Consider the following 22,938-nt stretch of genomic DNA (forward strand, 5'->3'; position numbering starts at 1 on the left):
ACTTTTTATGAGGTGAGGTCACTTGAAGTGACCTGGTGACCTGACCTTGAATGACCTTGGTCTGAAATTTTCACAACATGTGTAGAATTGATGTATGATAAGGTGTACCAAAAACGGCGGCGCTCCGCGCCGCCGTTTTTGAGATATTCGCGAAAAACCACAAGGGGGGGGGGGGTGTTCAAACACCCCCCCCCCTCCAGCAGGGCGCGGGTTAAAGGAAATAGTTCACTTTTTAACATGGGTTTTGAACTGGAATAGCAGTTCCGTAGCCTGGGCTGAGACGAGCATAAATCAGGAGCTTTTACAGCCCAACGATCACCCTAGGCAAAGATATTCTATTTCTCGTCCCGAAAAAGGTGTCTTGCGTTGAGGATGTGTGCCTTGCATATATTTGCATCCAGTATGAAACGAGCATGGGTCCCGAAAATTCCTCAAAAACTAGAGAAATTATCTACGAGAACTCTAGAGAAATTCTCGTACTGATCAATAAGGACATTCAGCAGCAGCAGAGGCCTCTTGCACCAAAATCCTCTTGCACCAAAGCTTGGATTATTTTGCATCGCATACCCAGTCCAAGTCTCAAATGTAACAATTAGCGTGCAAAATTTAGCAAGCACATGTAGGATTATGTATTGGGCTATTGCAAACAAATTTACCACTGTTAGATTAGCTTATTATGAAACCGGTTTTTCGATTTTACCTAGCTAGGTAGTTTGGTGCAAGAGGCCTCTGATCGCCCAAATGCCGGTGGCCGCGATAATTTCTCTAGTTTCTGAAGAATTTTCGGGACCCATGCTCTTTTCATACTGGATCGCGTGTGCCTTACAGAAACTGAAAAGTTCTTCCTATATCAAAATATAGAAAATAATCTTTTGTTATAAATAGGTTTTATTTTCTTTGCTGATCATTTTGAACATAAAAAATCATAAATCCATTGCAAAAAAAATAATATCGTGAAAGTGAACTATTTCCTTTAAAGGGGGACATCAGACATGTCAAAATCTCCGACAAGAAAAAACGCGGGGTATAATACGGACCACCCAACAGTGCGTGCTATCCACGACATTAAATCACCTTTAGACCTCTAATGCGAGATCGGTTTGGCGAAAAACAACATTTTTTCTGAATAGCCCAAAAGCTGCCTGCATCTTGGCCACATGAGCTATAGGTGGACATTGGTATGAAGGAAAACATAGGTAGCGAGAGCATAAAGCAGTAGATACCAGCAGTGGTTCAGCCGGGAGGGCCGGTGGTCTGTCTTACTCCACTGGGCCGTCTTATCCCACCCTCCCCTTCTCAGAAATCCGGAGAAAAGGAATTCATTGTTTCAAGAAAAGCGTTTCTTTTGGAAAGACGAGTCAAAACTGAAGGCGCAGTGTCGGAAGTCGACAAAAGCTTATTGTCGTTCAGATTTAGTAAATAGTGTGGTCGTTTTCGCCAGCGATACGACTGTGTCTTAATCTTTTAGAATATTATATAGCTGAGCTGTCAGACGGCTTTGTACACTGCACAGTGGACTGACAAGTGACGAGTGATCATATTGCTTGGACGGTATCGGCGGTCGGACCGCGGTGGGGTTTCTAATTGCTTTCATATTGTAATTAGCGATATGCACAATCGGGTTTTCGTTATCCATGAAAAAGAAAGCAAAGACTTCCACTTCCATAACCTTAAACCTCTTCCAAAGCCAAAACTATAGACTACCATTTTGTCGCAATCTGGATGCTTCCCGGTCCACCGTGCGTCGCCGTGACTGGCGGCGGTAGAGCGAAGGGCGCGGGGCAGAGGGGAGGGGGAGACTCGCCAGGCTCGCTCGGAACCCGGCTGGTCGGTCCCGTCATTCCAGAACGAGCAACCATGTGGACAGCACAGACAACCGTGGCGCTCCTGGCGGGTCTTACCGGTGAGTTTATATAGTACGGGCTGAAAGGTCGGTGGTAAGCTAGAAACAAGTAACAACCATTGTTTTTGTTGTTGATACGCGATTGTGGTTTGGTTGCGGTCTCACGTGATGTTTGTTGTTGTTGTGAAAAGCTGCGCTTTCGAAGGGATGCTGAGGAACAACTGATAGTTTGACTGTTTCACTGTCGCCCTTAAAAGTAATTTGTATCAAATTTTAGAAGTTTACAAGAGTTATAATGTGCCAAAAGTTCAACAAAAAATATGTAAGGTCTTCCTATGGATAACAGTTGGCATTTCTCTATGACTCAACAATTCTCGGTGATTTTTTTTTACATAACAATTTATGTCAACAACTGTCAACTACACTGAGCGAAAATACTTTGTGAATAACTTCAGTGCATCAATCTTTATTATTCGCATTTTTTGACCTTATTCAACAGCAATTGGGCTAATAATTACAGCAGGTCCCTGATATTGAATAAGATAGCTGTCCTCACCTAATTATTTTAATATTTATCACATTTTTCCATGTTTTAGCGCACCAACTGTCGATAGTGTTACAGCTAAGAACTTCTGTCGGTATGCACCATTTATTGTACAGATGAAGCGGCGAATTGTCTCTTATAGCTACATTCGAGCTCATTAGGTAGTTAGGTCTGTACTTTTGTCATATAAAATGGTCCGATCCTGTGAAAGATGAAGCTCGCTGATAGTATGCATGAGTATGAGCTCTTTAACATATCCGGATAACGTTGTCTAAAAAATCGTCCGTCATTGAAGAATCAACAGGGAACTACAATTGACATTTATCGTGCCTTTAGGAAAATTTCGGTGTAACCCTGCGAATCTAATATCCAAATGCCTCCCTCATCCCTAAAATACACTTCAAATGTGGATAAACCACAAATGTCTACTCTATACACTATGATTTATAATAAGAATGGCTTTTAATTGTCCGTATAATAACCGGTGGAATGGGTCTGCAACAACGGTCTTAAAAGTTAAATGTGCACGCACAAGATTTCCCCGTTCCAACACAGCTCCTCTACGTTGGATTGCATTGCATGTCATAAATCGTCAGACACTCATTTACAAGAATGTTGAATTCTTCGCGCACACTCGTCAAATTCCCTTTACGAACGAGGAAGTATACGGTCGCTGATAAGAGGCGCGCGTGGCCGTGGCGGCCCTCGCGTGAGCGCCCTTTGAGCCCGCGCGAGGACTCCCCGCTCCCCAGCCGTTCGGGGCAGTCCCACGAGACCCGGCAGTAGACGCCGGACGGCGCGGGGCCCGTGCAGACAAAACTGGTTCGGCAGACTAGCTAATACCGATATGGCTGTCTCACCATATATGTCGCACTGCAGCAGGCAGTCGAGTCGCCAGGGCCCAGGCTGCAGAATCTCGTTTAGCTGCATCCTTGTATTTAATTTTTTATATTACCGTGAAGGATTTTTGGAATTGAATAAGGAATGTCGCTCTTTTCAATCGATCCGCCATGTACAATTAAGGCCAAAGCGGAACTCCGGCCGCAACAGCAATGCCCACAGCCTCCTATTAATTATTCATGACCGTGTCCGATTCCGACCGTCCGTTTGCACTGTTGGCAAGTCAGCAGTGTTTGCTGCTTCCAAATCCCCAATTAACAGGCACCAGACCGTGACCCCACAGATCCACAGCCCACAGATCCACAGCCCACAGGTCTCAGCTCACCGGCCTTGAGTTCCTCTCGGAAAACAGCACAGAGAGCTAGAGAATCGACCCGCATACGAGCCAGGAATTCCCATGTCGTACTGCGCTGTATTGTGTTGCATCACGGTCTCGGAGAAATCGTACACCTGAACTGGTTTAACGACGGTAGTAGCTGGAAGATTGGATGACCGGAGATGCAGCCTTCCGCGACCGTGCTGTGGAAAAAATCAGTGGCAGTTACTGGAAGCTGCATTGGCTGGAATCTGCACTGACATCACTTGAAGTTTTGGTGACGATAGCTGGAAGTTTCAGTGACAACTTGAAGAGCCGCTGACGGCTACTGGAAATGATTTCTGCAACAATTAGCTTGAAATTCAAGCATTAACAACTTTTAACTCAGCTATAGAATTTAAAATCTGGAATGGTAACACACAAGCTGGAAAGTGAAGGCCAAACAGCAGTGCCTTAACCGGCAAGCATAACAGCGCCTTTGAGCTGGAAACAACAAACCGTAGCTGGAAAGTGCAGTAGCACCGGCTAAAGCCCTAATGGTGATAAAATGCGGCAAAGCTGAAAGCTCTGATGTCGATGGAGCTGACAGATCAACCCACACAATGTAAAAACTGTAGCGATTCTGGCTGGGAACTCCATGCTTTGTTTGTGTCCCATTGAAAATTCCAATTGTTATTCGACATGTCCATTACATTGTGAACTTTCCAGTCTCAGATTGTTTATTGTAGTAAAAAATGGATTATCCTGAGATGTTGACAATTGACATTATTTATTTTTTGTGGCTTCTGGCGATGAATGACCTTGCAATTGCTGTCGAAAACAAGTTTTTGTTCTAGGCTTTCTTTTGTGTCATCCGGACCCATGCTATTTCCGGCTTGTTTTGTGACCGAGGGCTTTAAAAAAGCTAGTGGAGCTAATTAGGACGTACATGCAACGTATAGATAAATGCTAATTGTGAACATCTATCGGGCTAATGATGAACTTCGGGCTAAGCCAACTGCAGAATGTCCGCTTTGATGGTACAACTACAGTCAATGCTCAATGCTCATTGCTCATTCTTACCTGAGTAATCATAACGCCTGAAGTAGACTGTCGCCGGCGAAATAATTACCTGAAGTCGTCTGTCTCCATGCACAGTGCACACTGCACAGCCGGCATCGTCCCCCCCTCCCCGCCCTCCCCCGCCCCCACCATAAGCTGGGGATTTCTGCTACGGCCGGGCACGTGACCGCCGACCTGTTCCGTGAATCAGCTGACTGGCCGGCCGGCCGACGCTGGGATTTCCAGCCAGCAGACACCGGTGTAGATGCTAAGTGCGTCGCTGCTCCGCTTATGCTGATGTCTGGATAAACGTTCTGACCACGGTTCCTTCCTCATTTTCACCGGGTAAAGGCGATTCCGCTCACAGTTATGTCGCTTAGTCGTTTGCTACTGACTTTCGTCGTTTATTGTCTATAAATTAGTCAAGTGCCTAAAAGGTAAGTCAAAGGCGCGATCAGAGGCTACGAGATAGAAATTGATTATTACAAAAAGCTGGATTGCTTTTTCTTATTATGCTGTCCTGCCATCCAGTGCAAACGATTCAAACTGTCTGATCGGTTTATTTTCTGTACGAAGAAAACATATTTTCATCATTTTCGGAAGCTGTGAGATGCATATGACCTTTATGCCCAATACATGTCAGTGTTCCCAAGGTGCCCTCAGTTTTCGCTTGATACCAAAGTAGTGATGGTCATTGAGTTTTTACTTTTACAGGTTTTAGGGGATTTATTTTATCAACTTTCGGTACCTATAGTCATGAGGCTTCAACCCCTATCTGTGTCACTATAATGTATGTATAACAGTAGCTTGTCGTTTCCTAAAAAGACCATCATATTTGGAGAGGTTTATACCATTCTACGGGCAATAGCTTTCTTCAGTGGCAAAAGACAAGTTACTAAACACATATTTTAACAGTTTCGAACAATGCATGTGAACGTCTCCCTTATTTAGCTTTCTTTCCTTTTGATATAATTTCACACCTTTGTTTTGTAGTGGCTTCATTTACATGTGCTCCATATGATATGACACATGAGCATTTCAACATTCTGAGGTATATTCAACACAACATGCAATGGCTCATTCAGCTTTAGGAAGACGGATTTTTCCTGTTCAGACCATCTCAAGACCGGTCTAGAAAACTCCAGTCTTGCTCTGTCCTTGGCAAATGCGGCTCAGGCGCTGCGAAGCGTGGCAGATGACCTGATTTTAACCAGCGCATCGTGAGCATGGACTGGTCTCATACATGACTGACCTTCATATCCCGAAGTGAAAATAACGGGGCTTTATATTATACTGACTATTAAAATTAATTATTATAATACTTGTTTATGTTCCCACTTTGATAGTCAGCCTCTGCTTCCGCCTGCTGTTTTCCTGCTGGATTTCGCAGCTTCCAAGGTTAAGCCATGGATGTTAAGCAGTCCTGTTTGACTGGTAGTGCTGTTGGTGTCAAGTGCACTTGCCACGCTTAGTTAGGTACATACTCGTTGATAACCGATGGAGGTTGCACCGATCCGTAGACATCAGATTAAAATGTTTTACTGCAGTTCTGGGAAACAGACGATTCGGGAACAGAGTTAAAAGGATTGTCGATGTTTTCGTGACATCGGGAAGGATTTACTCATTCTGGTCACTAGACATAAACACAAGTTTCAAATTTTTAAGCACGTAATACTCGAAAAACATGTGCTGCTTGGGGGCTGGACAAATTGTGGATGGAATGTGATGGGATGAAATATGTGGCTATACGTGGGTGGGTACCGCTGCAAACATGATGGACGCGGGATTCGCATATCTTAGCCGTTTTATGACCTTCTGTCCTCGGCGGATAAGTGTGAATTTTATACTGAAATACCCTTATGCACCAGTATGTAGCTTGTATGCAGCAATGCAGCATAAACACCGATGGACGAATTCAGTGCTGCGCTCTAAACAAAGCTTAACCCTCGCACCGACGGGGAGGGCGGATATCCGCCCCCCCCCCCCCCCTGAGGTTTTTCGCGAATAGCGGGAAAACCGCGGCGCGTAGCGCCGCGAAATTTGGTATGACTATAACTTCATCAATTTTACACATGGTGTGCAAGTTTGAACCTCCTACCTTTGAAGGTCAGGTCACCAGGTCACTTTGAATGACCCAACCTCAAGTCACTTTTTTGCAACTTTGTTACCGTGCCAGAGCTACAGTAGATGTCGGAGGCCTTTGAAAGTCGCAGGATATTATTAGGTCATTAGTAGCTACAATTTGTATATCTCGGAATTTTGATATCGGTGACCTAAGGTCAGGTCAATTTCGCGACCTCCCCATTATAAGTCAATGGGGGAAAAATCAACTCCCTGTTTTTACCACTAAAACGGGTCGGAATGGCCCCATATACCATACATGACTTCATATACGATCAACCTTCACTACCTTGAGGTCTGTTTTGCTGTTGGGCAGCTGTGAGGTCATGTGACGTCATCAAAGGTCACCAAAGGTTTTTGGCCAATAACTCCGTACAGGAACAAGATACAGACGCGTGGATGGTCTCATTGTGTTCAGCTCGTCAAGACGCATCGAATGATATACATGATGACCTCGAGGTCACGTGACCTGAGGTCAACCTTTGACCTTGACCTTTCGAGGTCAACATATATATCATTCGATGCGGATTGACGAGAGGATCACGATGATGCCCTTAGTTTGTTCCTATCTTGATTAATTCGAAAGTTATTCGAGAAAAACTATCTCCATATCTAGCGCCGCCATTTTGACTTTTTCGACCCCTGTGACGTCATCTTTGACCTGACCTGAAAATGACCTTAGTAAAAATTGTAGATCTTGGCCGTGCGTATCCGATGCCGTTTACCGCTTGTCGCTATCTTGCTTCGTTCTCGAGATCTCAGGGGGGGGGGGGGCGGTCATCCGCCCCCCCCCCCCGTCGGTGCGAAGTTGGCGCAGACCCCCGTCGGTGCGCGGGTTAAAGTGCTGATTCATAACGCTTGCAATTACGTCATCACAAAACACCACAGTTGCACAGGAAACTAATTACTGTGTCGGGATGGGATTTCTTAATCGAACATTAATATGCCTGCCAACCGTGAGTGGATAATGAGCTTGGACGACTAGCTATCTGCCCAAACAGCCAATTAATAAATCTCATTAAGCCGATTGTTCCGGGGATAGACTAGAAACTACCGTCTGGATTTGGTATGAGCTACCATGACGAAGCACAAAGTGCGTCAAAACACAACACTGAAAACCAAAATGAATCTCCTGATGCCCTGATCATTGAAGTCTATACCCCAATTATTCCCTTTTGATCTCTTCATTATACCTATGGGGTATATTCATGGAATCGCAATTGGCTTCATATTCCCATGATATTCCCTCGTCCTCGAGGCTGCGTTGACAGTCATTGTCCAGAGTGGGGCGTCACGACAGTTCTACGCTTTGGGCGGTCTCTCCCACCCATACCGGAAGTCGAACAATGAGACCGGAAGTGACACGCCAGTCCCGCCTTTAAAGCCGGGTTCTGTTTTCAGTTACGTGGAATAGTGTCCGATTCTCGCAGTCTGCATAGATGTCGTCGGTTTCAGCATGTTATCCATTTAGGTTTTTTGTGAAGCATGCGTCAACTTCCTCTACTTTACACGTATTGCTAGCATTGTTCAACGTTGAACAGCCAATTCGACTCGCAGTCGAGCGTGACCTGAAGCCCAACCGAACCCTATTCATTCACGATCGGTTACAGAATATCATTGCTGTAGTGCATAAAGCGATTGCAACGGAAGGTCATTCATCTATCTGCACACTCAAATGCACTCAAACGACGTTTTGTGTACCTACATCGGCCTTAGATTCCAGGCGTGTTAAGGCCTACTGGCTTGTGCTTTCTGTTTTCGTCGACCACATGTGTGTTTACTGCTTAGTGCTTACTTTCATAGGCAGCAGCAGCAGCAGCAGTATCTAACATTTGCTCGTTTCGTAATAACGATGACCTATAGCTACACACACGGCGACTTTCCAATCACTTTTCAATGAATCTAATGAGCACCCCGAGTTCCTCACCCGGTGAACGACCCTGCTCATTTGGTGAGAGCGCCGGAGTGGCCAGTCTGATGAGTACCTACTCATGGTGTCACGAACGTTATTAGGCCGGCCAATCTCACAACGGCGATTTAGTTTCCCGATTATGCAGTATAGTATCGCTAATATCAAGCTCATTACCGCAGGGTCGTCGTCGACCGTACATCGTTCTGACACTGTCCCTGTGTTTGTTTCAGTCGTCTCCGGATACACGGTGGATGTCGTGGTACCGGAGGCCCCCGAATTCGGCTCCCGAGTGGTGCTAGAATGCAACTACCGTCTGGACAGGGGCGAGAGGATCCAGGAGCTGACCTGGGTCAAGGACAACCAGGTGTTTGTCACCTACCGTGACGGACAGCAGGCCACGTTCACGAACATCCCCGGACTCAATATCGATGTGAGTTGGACTGACAGATTGGGAGTGCACACGTATGCAATGTCAATTTTCGTTCTGTAATGAAGACTTCTTAAACAATCAAACAATTCGTCAATCATTTTTAGTCCTTGGTTACGAACCGTTTTCAAACGTCTTCGTTATGGCTTTTATTCGATAGCTTAACAAGTAGGTTAAAATTATGCACAGCAAATTCTTTTAATTTCGACTGAAAATAAAAACGACTTGTCCAGGGATTCGCCCCATCTCACCGGAGCATGTTCCTTCTCTTGCAGGAGGTGAACTCTTCCCAGCGCCGCGTCATTCTGACCGATGTCCAGGACTCAGCCTCTGGCCTGTACGGCGTGCGCATGTCGATCGCAGCCGACAGCGCCGGCAGCACCAACGTCAACACGTTCGTCCACAACCAGGACATGACCGTGGGAGGTGAGTCGGAGACGTTGACGGTCATGGCAGTGACATGACGGCTGTGTAATTTTGTAGCAAATGCGATTTTTTTTCTGATAGAAAAGCCGCTCTTTTCCAATTTTACCGTGATGTTCAAAGATGTCGCCTCATTTATTTTCATTACATTATTTTTAATGAAGTGATAATTTTACCAGTACTTTTAGTAACCATGTCTTCAGCCATACAAACAATCAAAAATAACGCCGCCGCCTTGTCCCTCCTCAGGCGCGGCCGCCGACACGCTCGGTAACCGTTTCGGCGGCGGCTCGCAGCGTCGCCCCGTCTCCAGCGGCTCCACCGTCATCACCAGCTCGTCCAGCAGCTCGTCCGGCAGCTCGGGCCCCGTCGGCGGCGGCCTTGGTAACCGCTTCGGCGGCAACCGCCCGGACCCGGCCGGCAGCGGTGCCGCCGGAGCCACGTCCTTCGCGGCCGAGGCGCCCGTGGGGGCCGCTCAGCCCGTGCCGCCGCCCGGCCAGTCGTTTGCGGAGAGTGCTGCCGCCAGCGGCCTGGCCGCGGCTCAGGCTAACCTGCAGAACGCCGTGAACCAGCTGCAGAATGCGCTGAACGCTGCCCTCGCCGGCTGAGAAGTGATTGAGATTCTGTCTGATAGTCGACGCGAGGGGATGGGGAGTTTTTTTAGGCCATGGAAGACATGAGCAGCGGGACACAAGCTATACTGATTAGGGTTATCATTCTTAGATGCTTGTCTCTGTGTTAAATGTTAAGGGCATCCGTGAGGTGACGTTATTCTGAGAAGGAACACTTACTGTGCACATTCCAGCCCTGGACAATTGGTGCAGCTTCATTGTTATCCGCATAGACACTACAGTTTTAAATGTGAAAATAAATGACATAAATGAAAAGTGTGCTTGTTTTGCAACCATATTCCTACATGGGATTTGAATGGGAGACCTTCACCTATATCATGCGTCGATACATGCAATGAAAATTTAGCAAACACAACCGTTGTTTTTAATACCTACACTACAAGTCAAACAACGTGGAAAACAACCTTGTTGCCATAAAACACCGCAGGATCGTTGCAGTTGACCAGCGTCATAGCAAATGCAAGCCCTAATGCCATTGCCTATATAAGGGCTCAGTCTTGATATTGATTTGTAACAACGCTAATCTCTTTTCCGTGAGGACCAAGAAAGGGCAGCCGTCCTACGCACGTGCCCTACATTGTGTGTCTAATCTTTTATTTATCATGCACTGGTGCCAGCCTTCTGGAACCACACAGTTGTGTCTTGCACGCACTTGCACGAATAGTATAGCGCTAATGTTTAAAGCTGGATATGGGTACCATAGTGCCCACAATGAATTATATTCTCTCGGAGGGGGAGGTAGGAAGGCTCTTTCAGGTTAAAAGTACATTGCAGGATGATTTTATGAGAAAATTGGAGGAGAGAATGCTTCATCTACCGGATGGTGTTCGCAGTGGCTTAGCACATACCGATGGGACTGGACTGGAGTGTTTCGATGGGACAATCCATACGACCCACCCAGTTTTTCAAACCGGTTACTTCGAAGGGGATGCTCGTTGTGGATTGTTTGCTTATTTTCTTGATTCGTTGACGAAGCGTCAGTCCGGTTTGACAGGGTCCGCTTGTCTGGCCCGACTTGCTGTTCTTCGGGAGCTGAAACTGGCATGCTAAATCCAGTAGGTATGTGACGGTCTCACTCGGGTAGTGACTAAGGAGACGTTGGAGGCTGGTATGAAATGATGTAGGGGCCAAGGGTGGCTATTTGTTGTGGAACTGCCCTTCGCCGGATGTGGGTGACTGTCGGCCTGAAGAGGGTTAGTTTGATCTGAAGAACGGTGGATTTTTGTCGGGTTAGTCCACGTTTCGATGTAACGAGACCATTTCAGAGACAGACGAATGCTAGGGATAAGAGGGAGGCATTGGTCTGGGCGGGCACCCTGGTGCTCCGCCGGCGCTGAGCCCGTCGCATGGACAGGTCACTCAGCCCCGCTAACGATCACCGCAAACGGCTAAAGGCTTGCTCTTGGGGTGGAACTACCCATGTTGTCCCCATGTTAAGTTGCCCGCCCAGGCCGGAACAGGGGATGGAGGCGTGGAGAAAGACTTGACTATCATGGGGATGGAAACGATTTTTTTGGGGGGGAGGGGGGAGCTCGTTCGGTCTAACAAGACCCATTTCAGGGCCGGTAGGATGATAGGAATTAGGGGGAGAAATTGGTCTTGGGAAGGAGGAGAACGAGTAGATTGGTTCGGACTCCGGAGATAGATAACGAATGGAGTGTAACTGAAGATAACGAATGGAATGAACGTCACCTTGTATGCCCAAAGTCCACTTGGACCTGTGTCCGATAGATGTAGCGGTAGTCGCCTTTCACGAATAATCCGAGGGCAGTGCCGCTGCCGCTCGTCGCCAGGGTACCGTATGACGGTGCCCTCTGGCGGCCTGACCTCCGTGGTCGTCTGAGGGTTATGTAGGTGGCGCTAGGGTCGGCCCAGCGCCCGTGTCTCGCGCGTTAGGTCCGCTTCCTCCACGAATTCAATGGTCAGCGCTCAAAGTCGGCCAGTTTATTGTCCATTTCATTTTTGAACACGGTTTTTAGATTTTATCATTATTCATGATTCTCATTGTCCATCAAGCGCAATCAATCTTAATATCGATCGACACACGACTACGGTTCACATTGTTGTGAAAGGAACATTTCCGCTACCCATGGATATGATATAGGCACCGTGCCATGATATCATTGTGCGCTGCGCACCTCATGGAGCACGGTAAGTACGCTATAACCGGTCATACAGGAGGTTAACGGGTCGCACACCGCTCACCGGTCACCTCCAAAGTCCGGTTCAAAGTCACCGTGGCCGGCCCACTGTCGACGGTCGGTCGTGCTGCGGTCACGGCGTCTGATCAGTGATCATCCTCTTATGCAGGATATACCGGAGACCAGGCGTGTTTCCGGATCACAGGCCAATGTGGTGGAGGCCTGACCTCAGTGGAATAACATGAGCAATGGTGCAATAACATTCGTAAATGGGTGTCAGGTCAGCAGGTGGAAGTTTGTTTTGAAGCTAACACACTGAACCAGACTAGTGGCTTTCAACTGATGGTTGCGTTTTGTGAAGTGCTGTGCTCAGGTCTGCCGTTTACGTGTTTCTGTTTCCGGCTTAGAGAGCTGCAGGATGGACGACTCAGACAGGGCCATGAGCAGAGTCAATGTATACCTTACAATAAGCGGCTTTCCTGCTGAAGTCCAATAAAAGCTCGGTCTAGGTCGTGCCAGGGACAGATTATAAGACCAGTGATAAGGCTCTAAAATATAAATGGAATGGCAAATGAAAAACAGAAGCATAGGTCCATGCATTGTTAACCACTGATTTAACTTGAAATAAGATAAAAATTAATGCAATTTTCGCTCTCCCTCTCATAATCATTGAGCAAATATATGCAAAAAAGTCCAGTTCACTATAAGTTCCCTCTGGTACCGGGCTTCTCAAAAAAGTTAGACGGATTTCTTTTGCGAATAGAGGACCCCTCACAACATTTAACCCTCGCCCGCACATGCTATTTTCCCATCCTAGAACGCACATGGGGGGGGTTGCCACCCCCCCCCGCGCCATTTCGTTCCTGTTGGAGATAGAGCTTAGCAGTAAAGACCAAAAAGATTCTTTGGGAAGAGACGAATCCAATGATACCCAGTTTTACCTTCTCAGGTCAGTCATTGACCTTCCAGGTCAGGTCAAACTAAAAAATATTGCTGTTTTGGGTCACCGTTGGATATCAAGTGCGCTGCTTATCAAATACCGATGACGATGCTGTTTTCTGGTGCCAAGCCAGCTAGAACCTCTTTGTCACACTACCCGACCAGAATTTTGCTGCTGAGGTCATTTCAGGTCAAGTTAGGTCAAGGTCAATTATATGTGTTTGTATGTCTGTGTGTGTCTGTGTGTATATTGATGTGTGCACCGATTGTTTTTGGGTCCATATTACATGAAATCATGATCTGAGAAGCTTTTACCAAAAATGCAGTCAAAAAACTTCACAAAAAGTAAATTAAGCTTGCCTAAAACGCAATTATCTTAGATGACCTAGGTTGACCTTGACCATGACCTTGACCCCTGTACATCGTCGAACAACATGTTCCATGATAGGTGGGAGGTAAGACTGGCAAAAAAGGCCGAAATCAGGGTGTCAAAAGCTCACAAGGCCCATGGCAAGCGAAAGATGTTGAGAATTGGCCATTTGGGTCATGACATGACCTGAAAAACAAGGTCATATCTCCGAAACCAAACATCACAGAAACTTGAAATTTTCAGTGGACATCAAGAAAGGATAGAGGAGCAGCTATACGAAAAATCAGCCTTCTAGCTCTAAAAATGTTGAGTGCAGAGCAGAAAGACTACCTGGGGGGGGGGGGGGGTGGCAACCACCCCCCCCCCCCATGTGCGGGCGAGGGTTAAGCAAAATCAATGCACGTGGAAAAACGGAGAATTTTTCGTAGATTTATATGACACCATGATTTGAGCTTAAAAAATGAAGCCGTGGTCTTAGAAAGTAAAAGCAAAACTCGTGAAATTATGCACCCAGACTACGTCGGTCGGTTCGACACCACGGAAGATCCGCAAACACTTTAGGGCAAAGAGAGCAACATCTTGAAACAAAATTTTCCACATTTTTGACAAGTTTCTGGCTCGAGGAAGTGTTAACAATAGGTTCACGCAATTCAAGGAACACAGCGGCGGCCATAAACCCAATCAAAAGCTCACGGCGAACACCACTCGTGTGAGAGATGCGCTACTCAGACTGTCAATGGTCAGCGATATCGGGTGGCTCTGGCGACGTTTTGGAGGGTTCTGCAATTGCAGGATGAGCAGAGATCCGGAAACGCTTAAGATCCAATGGTTCCAGCAAGACGGTGCCCCGCCAATACCGCTAAAGAAAACCGGGAGGGGCTGTGGGAGCGTTTCGGGCGGCGCGTGATCTCGAGGTTCGAGACACGCCCGTGGTCGGCGAATTCTCCGAACGTAACCCCACCGGACTTTTTCCTATAGGACCACCTCAAGTCCCAGGTGTACCGAAACCACCCAAAAAGTTCCGAAGATCATAAGGATGCAGTGAAGTCAGCGGTGTGCCGTCTGCAGCTTTCCGTGGGTCGTGCTGCAGCAGAGGTCGCGCTGCGCCGGGCTAAACTGCGCATCGAGCAAAAAGGGAATCATCTCGAATATAACCTCGGCGCGGCTCAGAAAGGCGACTGCCGAGGATCGAAATCCCCTCAAACGAAATGTCTTTGATGAGGCTTTTAGGTGATACCCAATTATGTTTTGTTACACTGATACACCCTTCAATACGTTAGTTATAAAATCGTCTAACTTTTTTGAGAAGCCCGGTATTTTGTATTATAAGGTTACTTTTTCATGACAGTGAATGCACGACGTCTCCCGGCATTCAGAGTAGCATGTTGCAAGAAAATAACGGCTTAAATGTAATAGCGTCTGTAATAACAACCAAGAGAATTTGCATTATCGCCCCATCAAACACGGGGAAACCACCTGACCCAGATTCATCCGTCGATCCAGGCTAAAGCCCAAATGAACACCGGCTGAAAAGACTAACGGTGTGGAGGCATGCGCTAGCGACAACGTTTAGTGCTTAGTGGTGTCTTGTGCAACCCTCAGGACGGTTTACAAGTGTAAAACGCAGAACCTGGGCCGACGACAGATCCTTCCGTTGTTCTTAAATACATGATTTAGCCATTGTCGTCACAAACCTTACCAGTTTGAGGTGTATGGGTGCGTCTGCGGTAAGACTGGCCTGGCGACTAATCCTGAAGAATTGGACACCTGCTAATTTCAGGGTCGGTCAAAAAAGGCGCATAGCTGGACATCACGTGGGACTCTCGCTAATGACTAGCATTATAAGATACTTTATCCATCCCCTCTGATGCCATTCACGACTGGCTACCACCGCAATTATTCAAGCTTGTCGTTAATGACCCAGCTTCAGCTCCCCCGGTGGTTCGTAAGGTCCGAAGCGCCTAATCAACTGAAAAGCGCCCATCGTAGCGCGCACACAAATGTGTCTATGCGGCAACTTCAATCAGAGAGGGGACGGGAGGGATACGGGAGGCGGGCACAAAGACAGACGGGACCAATCACTATCTGACAGGTCAAGGTGGTCCTGTGGTGCGTGGGGTGCGTACAACGGTCGGGTTCGGGTTTCAGCACACTGCGTGATGGATCTGTATAATCCGTTCGGTGTTCGGTGAAAATAATCCCCCAAATGACCACTCCTCACTTCACCGCCGCCTTTCGGGACACCGCCTGCCCTCAGCGGTGGCTTGGCAGGATCTTATCAGCGGATTAGTGTGAGAGGTTGGCGGATTACGCATTTTGCGTGAGGAGGGATCGAAGTCAATTCCCATCACTTTGACATAAGAGTAGCCGATTACCTCGCTACCAGCGAAGCTCCAAGCATGTTTAACGATTTGGTATCTAACTGCAAATAACTACCGCTAATACCTACATGTTTCTCCACGTTCTTTTCGCGTCGATATTACCCAATACCCATGGCAAAGATAACGTGATTTATGTTTTAGATATGGAATATGGGAACATATATGGAAACATAAGCCGCGAAGCTGGATCGATGTTGCGCCATACATGGTACGCTAGTGTTAGATCGATGACTGAATGTAAGATACCAAAGCAATGCACTTTGAGTTCAAGTCGGCCGTAGGTTCCGTAAAAATGGACAGTTACATATATTAGTCGTCCTTCCTAAATTAACTTTTACGATGCATAGTTTTAACAATTAGGCATTGCAATTTCGGATTTCGATGTTGCCAGAAGGTAAGTGAACATGGAAAGAGCAAAATGTGTTATTATACACGTACATGCAGTGCTTGACTGTCAAATATCCATGTGGGTAAACAATACGGGATGATCTGAATTGATAGTGCTTTCACTTCCGCCGCCGTTCGGCAAAACAGACGGCCTGATAGATGTCAGGGAAAGCTCCCGAACATTGATCGCTCATGGCTAGAACAAGTCTACCACGACTCAGACCCATCCGATGACCAGATTTATTTGCGCAATTAGTTAATAGAATAGAAAGTTCAATTTGTTTCCTTGGCGGCACATCGGGCTGCTTTGATGGCTCGTCCTAAACACGTTCATTATCAGTTCACGTCACTGATCGCAACTACCAGATTTACCTGCATGAAAATCAACATCCTTTTACCTGTACTATTGTACCACTTCTCGGAGCAGCTGGGAGCATCCTCGACACTTCCTACAAAATTGAATGAATACCCATCACCTGTTGGCTATAAACGGAAAACCAGCCGGACAATGAAAGAAGCCAATCGGCCGCCGGTTTCCGTTCGCACACTGCCGGACAGGGAATGTCACAGCCGTCCAAAGCTGCACGTGACCGACTACATGAGTCGTCCCTATCCGGAAGTTCCACTGCTGCGCGCCCGTGTGAGCCCTGCCCGAGCCCCTGTGCCCCCATCGCCTATCGTCCACACCCAAAATTCCGCCGCCGACGCGCGCACCATTTCCGGAACTCAGGGAATGGCCCACACCTCTCGTGACCAATTTCCGGCAGGTCTGACCGTCACCTGTCACACAGAAGCTGCACACTTTGAACATGTTTTGACTCTGCCGAAGCTACCCGCTTTGACGCCGGTAACGCTTTGCAAGCTTTATCGACGGTCACGGCCGGTCATTGTTGACGCATGCGAGCCGTGCCGTGTCTGAATGGTTTTGCAGCCAGCTCATGAGTGTTTAAGCTCGTACTATAGCGGAAAGGCCTGTGGTCGATAAGCGTGCGGGCGTGTTGGTGACGGTGGCCGCAGCTCTGGACCACAGTGGTGTGTCAGCGTCGTGTGACATGGCGTCACGGGGTGGCGTGACACGGTGTCACCGGGTGCGTGACGCGGGGCGTAACGCGGCGTGAAGCTGCGCCGGCACGGCTGCGCAGCACTTAGGCAGTGAATGAGGTGGCAGGCAATGGATGTGTGAGGGATTTGCAGTCGCTCCTTTACGCAGAGGAAACGAACGCATGGCGCGAGAACGGTTATTTCACTACTTTTCCAGGAAAAATTGGCCCCGAAATTACAAAAGTGCTCTGTTATCTTCCCCACATCTGCAGGACATCACATTTGAGCGTCACTCTGCCCAATGACTCAGAACCAATTAAAAGAGAACCATTTTTAACACTCTGCAAACCTCCTGCTAACCTATACCGGACTGACTTTGGTGTGGGACAACGCAGCACATTCGTCACTCAGAACCAGGTTTTCGACAGTGGATGCAGGTAAAACCCGCAGCCTTGGCCGAGTCCTGCGGGCCCGCGCAGTGCAGGGGATGGAGGGTACGCTGGAATTCATCGGGACCTGCCAGCGCACACCATGCCGCGGGCTGCAGAGACGATGTCCTCGGTTGCAGGGAGCCGCTGTCCTAGAAAAAGACCCGGGAATTCTCAGAGAACTAAGGCCATCTGATGAGGTGGTTAGCTCCAGTGCCATCTTGAAACGTCTCAGCAAGTAGTCTACAGCCTTGGCCGAAAATAGCTTGCTTGTATAAAAGCAAGCAAGTTATTTTTCTTCAAAAATTAAAACACATCCTAAACAAAATGAAGGACCATGGTAACGCAGTCTTGACGTTACGGCAGTTAGCAAATTTACATCATTTTGGAACTACAATATTGTTTATCCGAAATATTGCACCTCCACGCAATTCGCATGATGTTTGAAATGTCAAAAAGCTTGTTAGTTTTCGGCTTTCGCTGCTGTGAAGAATTAAACGTTTCCGGCTAACCAAGAACGGGTTTCTAGAACGGGGTCATCGCAAGTATCGGATAAGCCATCTGAAGTTCAGCGATCACCATGTTTTCCAGGTTTATTTGCATGCATCCTGTTCTTGTCCAGCGCACAGTGTCCTACACCCGCTGCTGAGCGGGTCAAGGCTGAATGACAAAGCCCCTCTGATTGTACGTAAACCTTCATCCTCCCCCTCCGCGCAGCGGCGACGTCCTTCGCTGTGGTCGATCTCAGTAGATGTGCACTGTTCGCGCGAGCGCTGAACTGTGACCCTTCCAAGTTCCAAGCTTATATACGTGGCCCAGGTGCTCGAAGACAAAGGGGGAGGTGGAGGTTCAAACATTGCTCCCCGGCTGTGGATATCCAGGAGTGACAGCGGGGTCCGGGGGGTGAAACTTTTCACGGTGAGCGCGCTGGTTAAGTGCAGAACCGTCAGAGAAATCTCGGTGGCCTGCGTCAGGCCATGATCGGGTCATTTTGAATCTCGGTGTCCGAGAATGTGGTACAGCTGACAGCTCACCGAACATCCAAAAGCCCTCTAAACAGCAACTGTTTTTTCAGCCATTTCGTTCAACTCGGGATTTTTTTTCAGAATGTTTTACGTAATCCGGCAACTTTGATTAAATGACAGAAACAACTACTTTAATTTCTATTGGAGGCAGTGTCTAGGGTTTAGAGTTTTGCTATGCATGTGCACATTTCTATTTAACATATTGACGTGTGCTAACATTTTCTCTTAGAAGCATCCACAGTTGAGCTGTTTCATTGTCACGCAATGCGTCGTGCACCATATAGTCATATTATCAGCTATATAGATAATAGGGTAAACTATATCACATTTAAACCTCATGCTGCTAAATGATCTGCATAGGTAAGCATAAAGAACTTGAACCCATAATGGGATGCGACAGCTGACCCTTCGTGCATCTCCGCGGTATAGCAAATAACTCAGACACAAGTATTCGACCTATCGGTCTGCAGTTCTCTTAACAGACCTATATGGTACTTACAGCTGCAAGGCACAAATTCGTGGCTTTACCTTACTTCCAATAAAAAAGTAAAGCGCTCTCGAAGGCACGTTTGATCAATCTGGCCGTAGCACAAGGTCAACAGAAGTTAGTCAACGCCGAACTGACCTGATTAAAAAGGTCGACACTGCACTGGCCAGAATACACCCACGTATGACTATATGTAAGCTTGACCAGTTCATATCTGATGAGTTTCCTTGTTAAAGCCGGCATAAAATACCCGCCTCGGTTTTTAGTCCGGCTGCCGATTTGCGGTCTACGATATGCTGAACTCTTCTTGCTGTGGTCATATTGAGGTCAGTGACGCCTCCATCTGATGGTGCCCTGGCACTGTTCGCGATGCTCACGAGATCATTGGTAAATCAGAGAAGCACGCGGCCTTGTCCCGTATTCGACGCTCCAGCTAGCAGGAATACTACCCACTTAGTCGGTAAACCCCAGCCGGCACGCGCCATCGGGTTTTCGTCGGCCCGCGGCACACATGACTACGCCCGAATTGCCTCACGCACCGAAAGTGACCGCGCTCGACATCATTACTGGCCCGGTTACAGTGCGTGGTCGGACATACCCGAACTCCCTACCTAGCTTGGTGAGTCACCGGTATACGATCGCCTCGATATAGGCCAGCGACCGCTGCCGGCGATGGTGTCTGTAGGGGATGGAGAGGGGGCAGGGGGCTGCGAGCGAGCGGAGCGGCTCCATCTCACTTTCCACTGGCCGTGAACCTGCCCGTCAGCCTGCCGGCGGCGCCGGAACCGGCGCCTCGGCCGCTGCGGGTCCCTGACCGAGCCCCGGGGCTATGGGCCGAGCCCTGGGCCCCAGGGGACTGGAATTACCTGCGCACACGCATCGGGGGGGGGGGGCGTTCTGCGCAGCCGCACTGACTCTCGAAGGTCACTGTGCGGAACAGAGGTGTCTCACTCGTCCCAGCAGGTGTCGTCGTGATTCAGGAGCTCCTCTCATTGCAAATGATTGACAGGTCATGTATATGGACGAGATAGTGTGAAAGTGTGGGTTTGTACGCCGCCCCCAAGACCGGAAGTTGTGTCGGATGGACAGATATGAAGCTGTTCAAACACTTGCCACATGCAAGGGTTTCTTGGACAGGAATATGGTCACTGTATGAGGTCGGATTGTCCATTTGACGCGATATATTTACATCCGTCTGCAGTTGCACCGTCATGCAAGATAGGGTGGCTACGTCACGCAAAATATTACTGCCACGCTTATGGGAAATATCTAGTTCATTACGCAATATGCCGCTTCTACTGTGCACGATGCACAGGTGCTGCTGTTATCACTCAAATCCATATCTTTTCCAACGGAAATGTGCCGGTGAGCAAAATGAAAAGCCATATCCCTATTCCCTAAGATGCTTGTGTTCGTCATGAATTGGGACCCATGGCCCTGGTGAAATCACTAAGGTCTTGCCTAAGCTGTGATTGGCGCTAAATGCTGTTTCAATGAGCACTTTGGCAAGAAGACGTGTCATCATTTAATAAGCGACTTTTCATGTTGCCTTTAATATACATTTTGATGTCACCTACAAACAATATCCAAACAAAAATAAGCTCCCTTGCTTTTTGAGCGCATGCCAGGTGCACTCAAAACTTTTTTACTACCTCCTGGAGGGTTCATTTTCATCAAACCCGCAAGATAGGAGTAAATTGAAAGGGTAACTCGCTGCTACCATTATGTGCATAGTAACGGTACGTGGTTAATATGAACTTTTTCGGCAGCGAAGAGTATTATTACCATGTAAATATCAATATTACTCTCGCGATCCAGAACATCATGAAAACTCTTTCCTTCTGGGTATCGTGACTCGTGTACAGATAGTCGTTTCATGCGTGGATCTTGTTTACCCTCGTGAAGATGATATTTGAAATGGAACCAATCAGCCAATCAGAAACGAGATCGGCCGTTTGCGGTTTGAAGGCCGCGCGCATCTGTCAGTTTTCGGCCGTTGGTCTCCGAGAGAGGATGTGAGCAGTGTCGGTGCCGCGCGGCGTGACCGTTGGTGATTGTGCTTGTGTGCGGTTCATCGACTATAGAGCCTCTATGGACATTTTGTTGTAAGTACCGATGTGCTAGAGCATTGCGTGCCGTTGAGTGGTGCTAATTTGACCTGGTAAACAGGACCCCGTGCACGGCCACGTGGCCTAGTGTTGTGAGTACGTACATTAATTTTGTTGTGATGCTACAAGTTTATGTATTTTGTTGGTGACTTTGAAAAAGACTTGTACTGTAGTGATCCAGTTTCATTATCTCACGCAGACGGGCGACCACCCAGGAACGCCGTCGCTCACTTCAAATATTATGCGCTGTGCCTTATCCAATATGAGGGCGCTGAATGTCTTGTAGGTATCCATATTCAAATTGCATTCAAGTTGTATCGTGGTGTTTATTTATCGCTTGTGCATTGCTGAACGCTTTGTATAAATTCGTATGAATAAGTGAAGAGTCTCACAATGTTCATGGCTGGCGTGCCCCTCGTATTGTTTGTACGGAAGCCAAATATAGGTACATTGTTGCTCTTGAAGCATGTTTTTTTAGTTGGTGAGCTCCGGTTAACAGAAGCTTCGTGAAGCTTCTGAAGGAAGCGTCTGTGAGTCTGTTACCATCCTCTGGGGGGTTTACACTAAAGGAAAGAGTAAACATTACCATGTAACAAAGGGTAGGCCAGAAGAATATACTCTCTGTAGGAGGGTAAAGCACAGAGAAGATGATGCGTTACTCCATAGAAAAGGGTTCCGTTAAAGATTTACCCTTTCAAAGAGTGTAACCCGAAAAATGTTACACTCTAGACAAGAGTAAATCAAAAGAGTTTACCATTCAGAAGATGGTAAAAAACGTCTGTGTGTCATGTTACCCCTCCCTGGCGAGTTAACTCTTCATGAAAGAGTAAAATTTACTATCTGGAAGGTGGTAAAAAACGTCTGTGTGTCAAGCTACCATGCTATGGCGGGTTTACCCTTCAGGAAATGGTAAAAAAGTTTTCAGTGTGCTCTTCTAGTCACGCCGTTAGAATAGCGTTAATTGGGTTAAAAACTTAGGTCTATTTTCGTGAGTGAAGCCGGCCAACACTTAGAAGTGTTCCTTATCCTTAGATAACGCAATGCTTGCTATTTTCAGTGACCAGGAAATGCAGCTCAGGTCCTACATCATCGGTTTGCCCTTCCTCGGGACAGAGCAGCGGTTACATCAAAGAACACATGACCGACGAATTGTATCAATGGAAAGGTGACGTTATAATAAATAGTATTTAAGAATTTTTGTTGGACGCTGGACGGTGCACGACATTCCTGTAGGAGACATGCTATTCCTGGTAATGAAACGGCAACGTTTAGGGTAAAGTTTCTTACTCAAATTTAATACCACAAACAAGCTGAAGCAGTCATGAGATCATATGCCAGTGGATCTTGGATACTTTGTTGATTGTTCTAAATGTTTTGCTGCCTCAAAAAAGGCAGGAGAGGTGTACATTTTAACATACGCGTGAAGTTTAGAAGGTGCAATGCATGCGGCTTGAGCAGCATTGGCAACTGTC

General features: G+C 47.4%; 1 protein-coding gene across 1 annotated transcript; it reads left to right on the forward strand.

Moving 5' to 3' along the window:
* The first annotated feature begins 1,774 nt into the window (after positions 1-1,774).
* LOC122383989 (putative lysozyme-like protein) lies at positions 1,775-10,414 on the forward strand. The gene is made up of 4 exons (XM_043370894.1): positions 1,775-1,903; positions 8,908-9,107; positions 9,380-9,530; positions 9,777-10,414. Exons 1-4 carry the CDS (start codon positions 1,858-1,860, stop codon positions 10,133-10,135), a joined length of 756 nt encoding a protein of 251 aa, XP_043226829.1. The 5' UTR covers positions 1,775-1,857; the 3' UTR covers positions 10,136-10,414.
* The last annotated feature ends 12,524 nt before the right edge of the window (positions 10,415-22,938 follow it).

This window comes from Amphibalanus amphitrite, unplaced genomic scaffold (genome assembly GCF_019059575.1).
Source record: "Amphibalanus amphitrite isolate SeventyFive unplaced genomic scaffold, NRLGWU_Aamphi_draft 000179F_arrow, whole genome shotgun sequence".
NCBI classification, from domain to species: domain Eukaryota; kingdom Metazoa; phylum Arthropoda; class Thecostraca; order Balanomorpha; family Balanidae; genus Amphibalanus; species Amphibalanus amphitrite.